The sequence below is a fragment of the Microtus ochrogaster genome, chromosome 10, assembly GCF_000317375.1.
Source record: "Microtus ochrogaster isolate Prairie Vole_2 chromosome 10, MicOch1.0, whole genome shotgun sequence".
Lineage (NCBI taxonomy): Eukaryota > Metazoa > Chordata > Mammalia > Rodentia > Cricetidae > Microtus > Microtus ochrogaster.
Genome location: NC_022016.1, coordinates 43,058,099 through 43,069,673, shown reverse-complemented (window position 1 = coordinate 43,069,673; position 11,575 = coordinate 43,058,099). Strand labels below are relative to the sequence as shown.

Here is an 11,575-nt window from a genome sequence, read left to right as displayed (position 1 = left end):
GATTTATTTGTTATTTTTACCCCTTTTATGTAGTAGTGGAATTATGTGGTCTGTATTTCAGTGGCTGGCTACTTGCTTGTTTTTAACATAGCCTCCTGCTCTCTGGGTTACCCAGGGTGTTGTGTGTATCACTAGTTGGCTTCTCTTTAAGATGCCCCACCACCACCAGTGGCCTAATCACAGTTGAGGCTTTTGAGTGAGACCTTAGTGAACATTCTTGGGCTCTTTTCAAGGGTGGAAGTGTGTGTTTTTAATGTTGTTGGGACATGTCTCCATGATGGCATGTCCTTGACTTCTATTCCAAAGTCCTGCTGTGAGAGCTGTCTTCACAGTTCCTTGGCCTTTCCCAGCTGAACCCCAACACCCACATTTCTTCTTCCCTGTTTTTCAGGTGCTCCAGAGAAGATCAAGGGTCATGCAGATATGGTAAGTCCTTATGTGGTTAGAGTTTCTTTTCCCCACGCCTTCCCTGTGGCTGAGCTAGGAGCTGAGGAACCCTGCCTCGCTGGGGAAGTCTGGTTACAGTTACCACACTCCGTGGCTCCTGACCCCAGCTGGAGCACTCTGTCCCACCCACCCTGCCCATCTGCCCCTGTAAAATCAAAGTTCAAAGCTAAAGAAGGGCTGCATCCTCTGGGTGACTCCAGCCAAGTCACTGCTGAGGCTGTCCTTGCTATCTACACACTCCGTGTGCTGCTGTAGTTCTTCATGTTGGGAACAAGGCAACAGCTTCATGTTGGGAACAGCGCAGAGCCTGCGCTGGGCAGAGAAAAGGCAGGCAGAGGAATATTGAGATAGAGAGGTCAGACCCATGGACGGTCATGGAAGAGGAAGTTCAAGTGTAAACGGTGGTGGCGCTTCTTGTCCCGACTGCACAGTCCCAAATAATCACACAGAAACTTATATTAATTGAAAACTGTTTGGCCTGCAGTTCAGGCTTCTTACTAACTAGCTCTTACATCTAAACTAACCCATTTCAGCATACAGGCATACATGCAAGCAGAACACTGTATGCATAGTAAGTAAATAAATAAATATTAAAAAAACTGTATAAAATAAATATTAAAAAATATACATAACTGGTCACTCTCTTATATATACATTATAATTCCAACTAATAGCTTACCATAGTATGTTAAGAAGGATTTTCTGATATCACTTGAATTAGGGGAAGATTTTAAAGAAATATTTCTGTTGCGGAAAAATGATATAAATGTATTTGGAATATTTTTACAAATTGTTTTCTAGTTATTACATGAAAGATAAGTAAGCATATACTAATAAAGATGTAAATAAAGTCTTAGTAGTACTAGCAACCACCGTCCTATTGCAAAAAATTATATAAATTTAATTTGAATATTTTTACAAATTGTTTACTAGTTATTACATGAAAGATAAGTAAGCATACACTAATGAAGATGTAAATAAAGTCATAGTAGTACTAGCTACCACTGCCCAGCCCACATTAACCCATTTGTATTAATCTATGTATTGGCACGTGGCCGTGGCTTTTACCAGTCTACTGGCATGTTGAGTCCTGGGTGGCTGCTTGGGTTACTCCCTGCTCCGCCCCTCCTCATCTGAGTCCTGAGTTTGATTGTTCCACCTAACCATATCCTGCCTGGCTATTGGTCAAACAGCTTTTATTATTACCCAATGAGAACAACATATATTCATAGCATACAGAAGGGTTATCCCACAGCATTCAAGGGTCTGAACCTGGGGTAAAAGCTGTTTTAGGAGATTAGAGGGTGGGCCCTGGCCAGAGACTGCTGTGACAGAACCAACCATATACCACTCATGGAGCCCTGGGTCAGTGCCACCAAGTTGCACGGTGTTTAAAGTCTCTTTGGGGCGAATGTGTCTGGGTTTTGTTTTGGTATTTTGTGTGTATGTGTGTGTGTTCCACCTACATGTATGTCTGTGTATTACATATGTGCAGTGCCCACAGAAGCCAGAGAGGGTGTCACATCCCCTGGAACCAGAGTTACAGTCTTGAGCTACCATGTAGCAGCAGGAATTGAACCCAGTCCTCTACAAGAGCAGCCAGTGCTTTTAACTGCTGAGCCGTCTCTCCAGCCCCCTATTTTTGTATTTTTGAGACAAGGGTTTATTATTTAGTCCAAGAGGTTCTAGAACTCAAAATAAAGCCCCTGATTCACTTGGAACTTGTGGCAATCTTCCTCCTCAACCTCTCTGGTGTTGGGATTGCATATGTTTAATTGGTTTTGTTTTTGTTTTTTGAGTTTGTTTTGTTCTTTTAAGACAAAGTATCTGTGCAGACCAGGCTGACCTTGAAAACAGAGATCCACCTGCCTCTGCCTCTCAAATGCTGGCATAAAAGGTGTGTGCCACCAAACCTGGCTGGGATTATGTATGGGAACCACCTACCTGGGTTATGATTTTCCATCCCTGAATTGAAAGATGGCATTCAGTTCTCACCTGGTACTTGTAACCTGGGGGTTACAAACCCTACCCATGTCCTGTGCTGGCACTCCAGACTCGACCATATAAGTGAGATCCAGGGGTCGTGACCTCTCCTTTGGAATGCACTGAGACAACCCCCTCCATAATATTGAAAACTCATTGTGCAGGCATACATCCTGGATGCAGACCCCTGTGGCCACTGCCTCATCATCAACAATGTGAACTTCCACCCTTCCTCGGGGCTCAGCACACGCACTGGCTCCAACGTGGACTGTGAGAAGCTTCAACACCGCTTCCGCTGGCTGCATTTCATGGTGGAGGTGAAGAACGACCTGACTGCCAAGGTAAATCACTGTCCCCTGAGGGACATTCTCCAGACAAGCCTCTCCGTCCATAGGGCTGTGGGAAGTGGCATGGTCAACGTAGCATCAGACTTAGCGAAAGAGAGTCTGCCACCTGGCTTTCTCTGTGCCTACCCCTTAACCTCTTACGCCTCAGTTTCCCTGTTTAGAAGCAAGAGTAACTCTTCTCATAGACTTGCCATGGAGATTAAATGGTCGGTGACCAAGCATAGCATCTTTTCCTACAAATGGTACCCATCTGCTGACTGTGTCCATCACAACTTCTATAATTGGGAGCAGAGTGCTGTGTCATGATCTCAGGCCAAACCCTGCAGGTCCCATCTTACCTGCTGTCTTCCCTTACAGAAAATGGTTGCGGCTCTGGTGGAGATGGCACAACGGGACCACCGCGCCCTGGACTGCTTTGTGGTGGTCATCCTCTCTCATGGGTGCCAGGTAGGAAGCTTCTCTTGATCCTTGACAGGCCCTGCAGTAGCCCTGCTCTGTCTCTGTCAGTAGGTGTCCCCTCCTAGGGCCTTCTGAATATTGACCTAGCCACACAAAACCTTGGGAGAGGCATCTGGATTTCTTCTTTTTGTAACCAGGGTGCCTTGTCCTCTAGGCCAGCCACCTGCAGTTCCCGGGTGCCGTCTATGGCACAGATGGATGTGCCGTGTCCATCGAGAAAATTGTGAACATCTTCAATGGGACTGGCTGCCCTAGCCTGGGAGGGAAGCCGAAGTTGTTCTTCATCCAGGCCTGTGGTGGCGGTAAGTGACACTCAGCTTCTCCGGAGCACAGATAAGGAGCCATTGCCTGCTGCCTCCCTCACTAGCTGCTCACTGTGTCCAGCGGGTTCTCCACACACAGTAGTGGATAGCAGGACTTTGACCTAGATGCTGCAAGCCCAGCATCATCTAAGGAGTTCAGCACAGTGACATCACAGGTTCATGTGACCTGGATGACTTCAGCCCCAGAATTTCTGTAAAAGCAGATAATGTGGGGCAGGGAGATAGCTCCATCTGTAAAATGCTTGCTGTAGAAAGAGACTGCTCGTTCGTTCCCGGCCACCCAGACCCAAATAATTACACAGAAACTACGTTAATTACAACACTGCTTGGCCAATAGCTTAGGCATATTTCTAGCTAGCTTTTACATCTTGAAATTAACCCATTTCTATTAATCTATGTGTGGCCATGAGGGTGTGGCCTACTAGTAAGGTTTTCCAGCATCTTTCTCCTTCAGCAGCTACATGGCATCTCTTTGACTCCACCTACTTTCTCTCTTTATTTCTGTTCAGATTTCCCACCTAGCTTTACTCTGCTAAGCATTGGCCAAAACAGCTTTATTCATTAGCAACATAAAAAAATAAAATAATAGGGTCTGGAAAGATAGCTCAGTGATTAAGAGCATTTCCTGCTCTTCCAAAGGTCCTGAGTTCAATTCCCAGCAACAACATGGTGGCTCACAATCATCTGTAATGAGGTCTGGTGCCCTCTTCTGGCCTGCAGGCATACATGCAGACAGAATATTGTATACATAATAAATAAATAAGTATAAAAAAGACTATCTTATCCTCAGCATTTAAAAAATAAAATAAAATAAATGAAAGCAACATATATACAGAAGAATATCCCACATCAGCCTGCCATGAAAATGGGGCGCTCTTGAGTCTGAGCCCCAGCACCCACGGAAAAGCCAGACACAGCAGTGCCCACCTGTGTAATTCCAGTGCAGGAGGTAGGCACAGGAGGACTCTTGGGCTTGCTGGGCAGCGGGTCCAGCAAGAGACCTCGTGACTAAAAACAAGGTGGGAAGTGATTGAGGAGGACATTGATATTGTCCTCTGGTCCCCACATGCATGTGCTCAGAAGTGCACTCAAACACACATACACATGTACACACATGTGCACATGCACACTCACATCTGCAAACAAAAATGAATACCAGCCTTTTAGTGTGTTAGACTAGATAATGACAACTAGGAACTCTGGCTATTCTGTCCCAGGGCCTCCCTTCCCACACTCCCCCCACCCTACCTCAGGGCCCAGGGTCACCTCATGCTGCCAGGGTTCTTTCATCAGAATATGGACAACATGGAGGGAGAAGCAGCGCTGGGCTCCTGGGTCATGGCGATGCCCGCTTGTTTACACTTTTCCTGATCCAATGTGTTCTGTGATGATGCTCCAACTTGGACCCCTGAAAGACAGAGGGATCTAGGAACAGAGCTGAGTGGGATGCCAGCTTCTGGGACAGCCACAGTTTTTACTTCTCCCAATCTCACTGGTTTCAGTAGCAAGTAGGGTTTTGGTCCCACATATGTGAATGGTCTTACTCTTCAAACTTTTATTTATTTTCTTTTGAGACAGGGTTTCTTTGTATAGCCCTGGCTTTTCGGGAACTCACACTGTAGACCAGGCTAGCCTCAAACTCACAGAGCTCCTCCTGCCTCTGTCCCAAGTGCTGAGATTAAAGGTGTGCACCACTGGTGTCCAGTGGCTTTTTTATTTTTTAAGTCTTATGTATGTGGGTATTTTGCATGTATGTATGTCTGTGTACCACAAGTGTGCAGAAGTCGGTGGAGGCCAGAAGAGGGCATGAGATCCCGGAGATGCAGTTAGAGACGGTTGTGAGCTGCTATATGGACCACACTGGGGCCCTCTACAAGAGCAGCCAGTGCTACCACCAACCGAGCCATCCCTTCAGCCCCCAACTCCTCTTTCTCTTGGCTACAATGTACTGTCATTGCCTCTAGGAAGTCTTCCCTAACTGCCCCCCTTCCTTGGCAAGGTAAATCCCAGCACTTGGGAGGCAGAGGCAGGCAGATCTCTGTGAGTTCCAGACTAGGCCAGTCTACATAGTGAGTTCCAGAGCAGCCAGAGCTACACAGAGAGACCAAAAATGGTTTCAGGCTAGCCTGGGCTACATAAGATCCTATCTACCCTCCCTTTGTCTAGCTGTGTTCCTACCAGGAAGTATAATGCTCTTGCCACCTGGTGGTGCCATGTCACCTAAGAATGGAAACATAGTGACTTCCCTGTCCCTAGCCTGGCTGGATGTCCTGTTCACACACCTGCAAATGAGGCCTGGGATTTTGGTGACTCTACTGTTGCTGTTTTCAAATTTAGCATTCTAATGTAAGAGGCATCATGTCAGCTCCCGTTCGTTAGGAGGTAGCACAGACCCAGGCTTGAGAAAGTTCCCCAGAGCCGGTAACTGATGTGGTGTTGTCGTTGTGACACCATTGACCACAGCAGCTGAGGGCGTTCGTGCTGAGGGGACCTTCTGCCTCCTGCTGTATGATATACGGGGGATCAGTCCCTTCATGGGTACAGTGTGTAACAGAGATGTGACTGCTGTCCCTCTCTGACTTGATCTTTCCTCTTTACCATGTCAGTTTCCCGACAACGGCCCTTTGGGTGATGGCCTTCAGCTCACACTACGCAGGGGTTTCCATAGTGGGCCATGGGCTGCATCTGAATTATTTCCTTAGGAAATTGTGGGTTTGGGAGGTATACCTGTGACTGATTTTCTTTATTTGGGGTATACATCTGCCGTAAAGTTGCAGTAAAAGGTTTTAATATGGTGTAAATTTAAATATCTTTGGCACATACACATAAAACTTTGTATGTTCACACTTGTGCATGTTCGTGGAGATCAGAGGGAACTTGGAGTCAGTTCTCGTCAGGGCTTCCTGTATCCATGAAGGCACTGGACCTGTGTGGTCCAGGCTTGGCAGTGAATGCATGTCCTTACTGAGCCATCTTATCGTCCCCTTGTTTGGTATAGTTTGAATTTCCTCTTTGGGAAACCATAAAATGATTAGGGTAGTTAAAAAAGACAAATGGTTGGGCCTGCTAGCACAGACCTGTAATCTCAGCTATCTGGGAAGCCTAAACAGGGCAAGCAGAAGTCAAGGCCAGGGCCTGGAGAGATGTATCCATAGATAAGAGCATGTACTGTTGCAGAGACCCAGTTCAGTTCCCAGCAACCGCATTGGGCAGCTTCCTGTAACTGCAGCTCCAGGTGATCTACCCTCTAGTGGCCACTGTGGGCACTGCACTCATGTGCACATACTCACTTCCCCACACAATGAACAATAAATACTCTGCCAGGCGCGGTGGCTTATGCCTCTTATCCCAGCACTGGGGAGGCAGAGGCAGGTGGATCTTTGAGTCCAAGGCCAGCCTGGTCTGCATAGTGAGTTCCTGGATAGCCAGGTCTGCATAGCAAGACCCTGTCTGGAAACAAGGTAGGTGTGCTCCGCCATGTCCAGCTTCGATTTCCTTCCAGTGTTGGCAGAACTCAGGACCAGGCCTTTCCCTTCTCAGGAGAAGCACCTCGTGCTATAGTGCTTCTACGGTGTAGTGACATTGGGTGTCTGTTTTTGCTTATTGCAGAGCAGAAAGACCATGGCTTTGAGGTGGCCTGTACTTCCTCTCAAGGCAAGGCCTCTGACAGTGACTCTGAGCCAGACGCTGTCCCATACCAGGAAGGCCCAAGGACCTGTGACCAGCTGGATGCCGTGTCAAGTTTGCCCACTCCCAGTGACATCCTTGTATCCTATTCCACCTTCCCAGGTGAGCTAGCTCATTTATCCTATCCCACCTTCCCAGGGATGCCCCACCCCTAGCCCCGGAGGCAGCTATGTCCTGAAGTCTTGTTTCTGCTGGGTACAGCCTGCGGGGTCCTTGGCAAGTCTCTTCCCTTCTCCCGAGCCCCTTCTCAGGCTGAAGCAGGCAAGGCTTCAGAACAGTGATCCTTTTGGGGTTGCTGCAGAGTAAACAAGGGATGGGGCTGGCACTTCCTTCAGCACAGTGTTGGCTGTGTGGTGGTAAGGGGGCAGTTGGGTGCATCCTTTGACCTTGAGACCCCCGACTTCGCAGAACCTTGATTTCCATGGGAGACGATGGGAGCCACAGCTGCTCAGGGAGCCACGGGGATAGGGCCGCCCTTGCCACCTGACTGTGAGCCACAGTGTGGATCTGGCTGTGGCCTGCATACCCTGCCATCGAGTGTGCCTCTCTGCTGGGTGACAGAGTTCGGTCTTCTCCTGCAGGTTTTGTCTCCTGGAGAGACAAGAAGAGTGGCTCCTGGTACATTGAGACCTTGGACGGCATCCTGGGGCAGTGGGCTCGCTCTGAAGACCTGCAGTCCCTCCTCCTCAGGGTGAGTCCTTCTTCCTGAGGGGCGCAGAGGCCTGGAGAGCAGGGCAGCAGGCCCTGGCTGAGAGTCGGGGAGCACTTTGCCTCTCAAGTGAGGAACGTGAGCATGGTGATGACGCTCGTCCTGTTGGCGAAGTGCTATCTTCCCCTGCTTCCTTGGAGACAGGTGCCCAGGCTGACACCTGGTTTCCAGGTGACGGAGTGTCCTAAGAGCCAGGTGGGGTGGCTCAGTGGCAAGAGCATGGTACCCTGAACCCTGACCACGTGCCTCTCCCCTAACCCTGTGGCAGTCCCCAACATGCTCTCTTTAGATAGAGTCAGTCACATGTAGCCCAGGCTGGCCTAGAACTTGCTGTGTAGTGAGCAATGAACTTGAACTTGTGATCCTCCTGCCTCTACTTCCCGAGTGCTGGGATTAACAGCTGTGCACCACCACACCCAGTTGTTATGGGTGAAATCCAGAATGTCATGCATGCTAGACAAGTAACCTCCCAACTGGGCTCCCTTCTTTTGGGCCACCAACCAGCTCCCAGATCATAACATGGAGACTTCTTAGTTCTGAATACTCGACCCAGCCTAGGCTTGTTTCTGGCTAGCTCTTTTAACTTAAGTTAACCTGTTTCTCTTTATCTGCCTTTTGCCTCGGAGCTTTTTATTTTCTTTCCATCAGTGTACCTTACTTTCACTGCTTCTCGTGCCTGCTGGCTGACTTTTCCTCCTCTTCCTCCCTCATTCTCTTCTCTTCTCCCTATTTATTTTCTCTGCCCGCCAGGCCCACCTATCCCTCCCCTGCCTAGCTTTGCCAGGTCAGCTTTTTATTAGATCAGTCAGGTGCCTTAGGTAGGCAAGGTGAAACAAATGGAACACATCTGTACATAGTTAAAGAGATGCGGCACAAACACATGGAACACATCTCTGCCCAGTTAAATAATGCTCCAAACAATGAGGACCCTGTGGGTTTTCACTGCTCTGCTCAGGTACACACTCCGGGGGGATAGGAGTCACTTCTGGTCCTGAGTGGGGCCCTACAGGGCAGGGGGAGCTGAGCAGCATTTGTCTCTGGGTCCCGTCCTCCCCTCCCTCCCCTGTTCTACACCTCCCTCCCCCTGCTGTCATCTTTCTTACCCCTAGCCTTTCAGTCTGATTGGAATTGTGAGTTTTGTATTGGAAAACTTGAGTTTTCCATTCTTTTCCAGTAGCTGTGTTGTTTGTTCTATAAGCCACCCAGGAGGCCTTCTGACGGCCCCTTCAGTGCCCTCCCCTTAATTATGGCCTCAGACAAAGGCACTGAACTCATAGATTCCCCTGTGGTTCTGTTTTGCAGGTTGCCAATGCTGTTTCTGAGAAAGGAATTTATAAGCAGATTCCTGGGTGTTTTAACTTCCTCCGGAAGAAACTGTTTTTCAGGACTTAATGAGGCCGGGGCTGCTCATCGCCTCATTGTTCTGCCCTAAACCTTCATGCCCTGGAGGTGGCTGAGACCAGGACTGTCCTGCAAAGCCAGGGTTTTGGAACTGGGACAGGCCGCTCTTTCCCCTTGTGTGGCAGACAGGCTCCTAGCAGCTTCCAGGTTGGTGAGAGACGCAGAGCGGTGGAGGGAGAGTGTGCTGTGGATGCCACCTGGCCTCTTCATCTGTGACCCCAGGCCCTCTCTAGAGCAGGGCTTCTCTGCCGCTGCACGGCTGACGTGTGGGGGGTGTAATCCTGTCATGGGATTATCCTGTGTATTACAGTGTGTTTTGCACCATCTCTGGTCTCTACCTGCCAGCTGCCAGGAGACCCTTCCTAAGTTCTGCTAACCAGAAATGTCTTCAGACATTGTCACATGTGCCCTAGGGGACATAACAGCCCCCACTGGAGGACCACTGTCCACAGGGGTCTGGGGCTCAGACCCGCAGTCCAGCGGGCCAGTGTGAACACCTGGATCTCTGAGTCTCACTGAAGTTTCCAGAAGGGTTCATTTTCCCTTTATTGTATCATTTATTCTTAAAAATAAATCTTGGGCCAAAGGTCTTCATTTGCCTGTGTCGTCCCCACTCCTATTGTCTGTTCTTCTCTACAAAGGAGACTTTGGTTTTTTTCCTGAGCGTTTCTCCATGTCTTCTAAGTTCCCTGCCCGAGTCCAGGAGGTGACTTGGGGGGAGCCCGGAGTCTCCATGGATCAAGTCTCCTGTCTGAAGGACCATGATTACCCTTCTGGAGACACCTGGACAGAGCTCGGCTATCCTGAGTCCCCACCGCTGTCTCCCAGTGTCTTCCTTGCCAAGTGAACCTGTCCCCTGATGGCAGTGATGTGCATTGGTGAAATGCTGGCCTTCCCTGGAGAAGGTGCTGCCCCTGGGGTCTGTATAGCTATCCTGACTTTGACTTAGTTTCCTTTCTTTCTGATAGTCTTTGCTCTGTGAACATCTACTTGAGCTCACATGGTAGGGTTTATCTCTGAGCTGGGTTCTGCGTAGCGCATCCCTGATGCTGCCTGAGCACTGGATTATAGCGTGCCCCATCGCACCACGCTCCTCCAGGGCTTTGTTTTCCGGGTCCTGATGCTAGGACGTCTGGTTAATAAGACAGATCATACCAGGATGTGATTCATAGAGTCACTTTATTACTGCTTTCCAAGGTGACAGCCCCAGAGCCATCTTCCCTTAGTTCTTTTCAATCACCTGCAGGACACACAGGAGAAGGTGAGGTTAGCCTGATGGCTGACTCTCAGGGAGTCATGGCTTTCCCAACCTGTAAAGAGGGATCTTCACCTGGAGTCCTGCTGGGGCCTCAGGACCAGAGGCCACGCATCTCTAATGAGTGCATGACAAATGTACAAATTGGTGTGGCTTTGGGTGCAATCTGTTTCTTTGTTTTTCTGAGACTGGGTCTCACTGTGTAGCTCTGGCTGTTGTGGAAGTCATTCTGTAGACCAGAGTGGCCTTGAACTCACAGAGCTGCCTGCCTCTCTCTGCCTCCCTAGTGCTGGGATTAAAGGTGTGCACCACTACACCGTGCTAATTGTTTCCAAGACCAATTAGCAGATCAAATACTTTTTTGGATGTGTCTGGTTTTGGTGCTGGGATGGAATTTGGGGTCTCACATCTACGCTACCATGGAGCTGCACAATAGCCCTTGGGGCTTTTTTTTTTTTTTTGAGATGAGGTTTCTCATAGCCCACGATGGCTTCAAAGTTGCTTTGTAGCCAGGGATGCCCTTGAATTCCCGACCCTCTCACCCCACCCTGTGCTGGGATTCCCTGTACATTCTAATATACAGTCTCCGTACACAGTGGAGCTGCCGGTTGCTATAGCCTAGGCCCTCAGCAGAGTCCAAGGCTTGTCCAAGGCTGCTCATCGCAGCAGTGCAGGCATTACAACGGAATGATGAAACATCCCTTGTTTGTTTGTTTGGTTTTGCTTTTTTTCTTCTTCAAGATAGGGTTTCTTTATGTAACAGCTCTGGTTGTCCTGGAACTCACTTTGTAGACCAAGCTGGACTTGAACTCACAGACATCTGCCTGCTTCTGCCTCCCAAATGTAGACATTAAAGGTGTTTGCCACCACCGGGCGATGGTGGCGCATGCCTTTAATCCCAGCACTCAGGAGGCAGAGGCAGGTGGATCTCTGTGAGTTCGAGACCAGCCTGGTCTACAGAGCT

The 11,575-nt window shown here is 49.0% G+C and overlaps 2 protein-coding genes across 4 annotated transcripts in view; one reads left to right on the top strand and one right to left on the bottom strand.

The window, feature by feature from the left end:
* Positions 1 to 9,950, top strand: part of Casp9 (caspase 9) — a 16,174-nt gene extending 6,224 nt beyond the window's left edge. For 2 of the 3 annotated variants that reach the window (XM_013348329.2, XM_013348328.2), the window contains exons 4-9: positions 2,595 to 2,771; positions 3,135 to 3,224; positions 3,391 to 3,538; positions 7,169 to 7,348; positions 7,828 to 7,937; positions 9,258 to 9,950. In XM_013348329.2, the coding sequence (XP_013203783.1) occupies positions 2,595 to 2,771; positions 3,135 to 3,224; positions 3,391 to 3,538; positions 7,169 to 7,348; positions 7,828 to 7,937; positions 9,258 to 9,347 (795 nt within the window). In that variant the 3' untranslated portion in view covers positions 9,348 to 9,950. Of the gene's footprint in view, positions 1 to 391; positions 427 to 2,594; positions 2,772 to 3,134; positions 3,225 to 3,390; positions 3,539 to 7,168; positions 7,349 to 7,827; positions 7,938 to 9,257 lie in introns of all 3 variants that reach the window. The other variant, XM_026782372.1, reaches the window with a different exon arrangement.
* Positions 9,951 to 10,578: 628 nt separating this feature from the next.
* Positions 10,579 to 11,575, bottom strand: part of LOC101998875 (chymotrypsin-like elastase family member 2A) — a 12,723-nt gene continuing 11,726 nt past the window's right edge. Inside the window, exon 8 of the mRNA XM_026782268.1 lies at positions 10,579 to 10,596. Coding sequence (XP_026638069.1) covers positions 10,579 to 10,596 — 18 coding nt within the window. The remainder of the gene's footprint in view (positions 10,597 to 11,575) is intronic.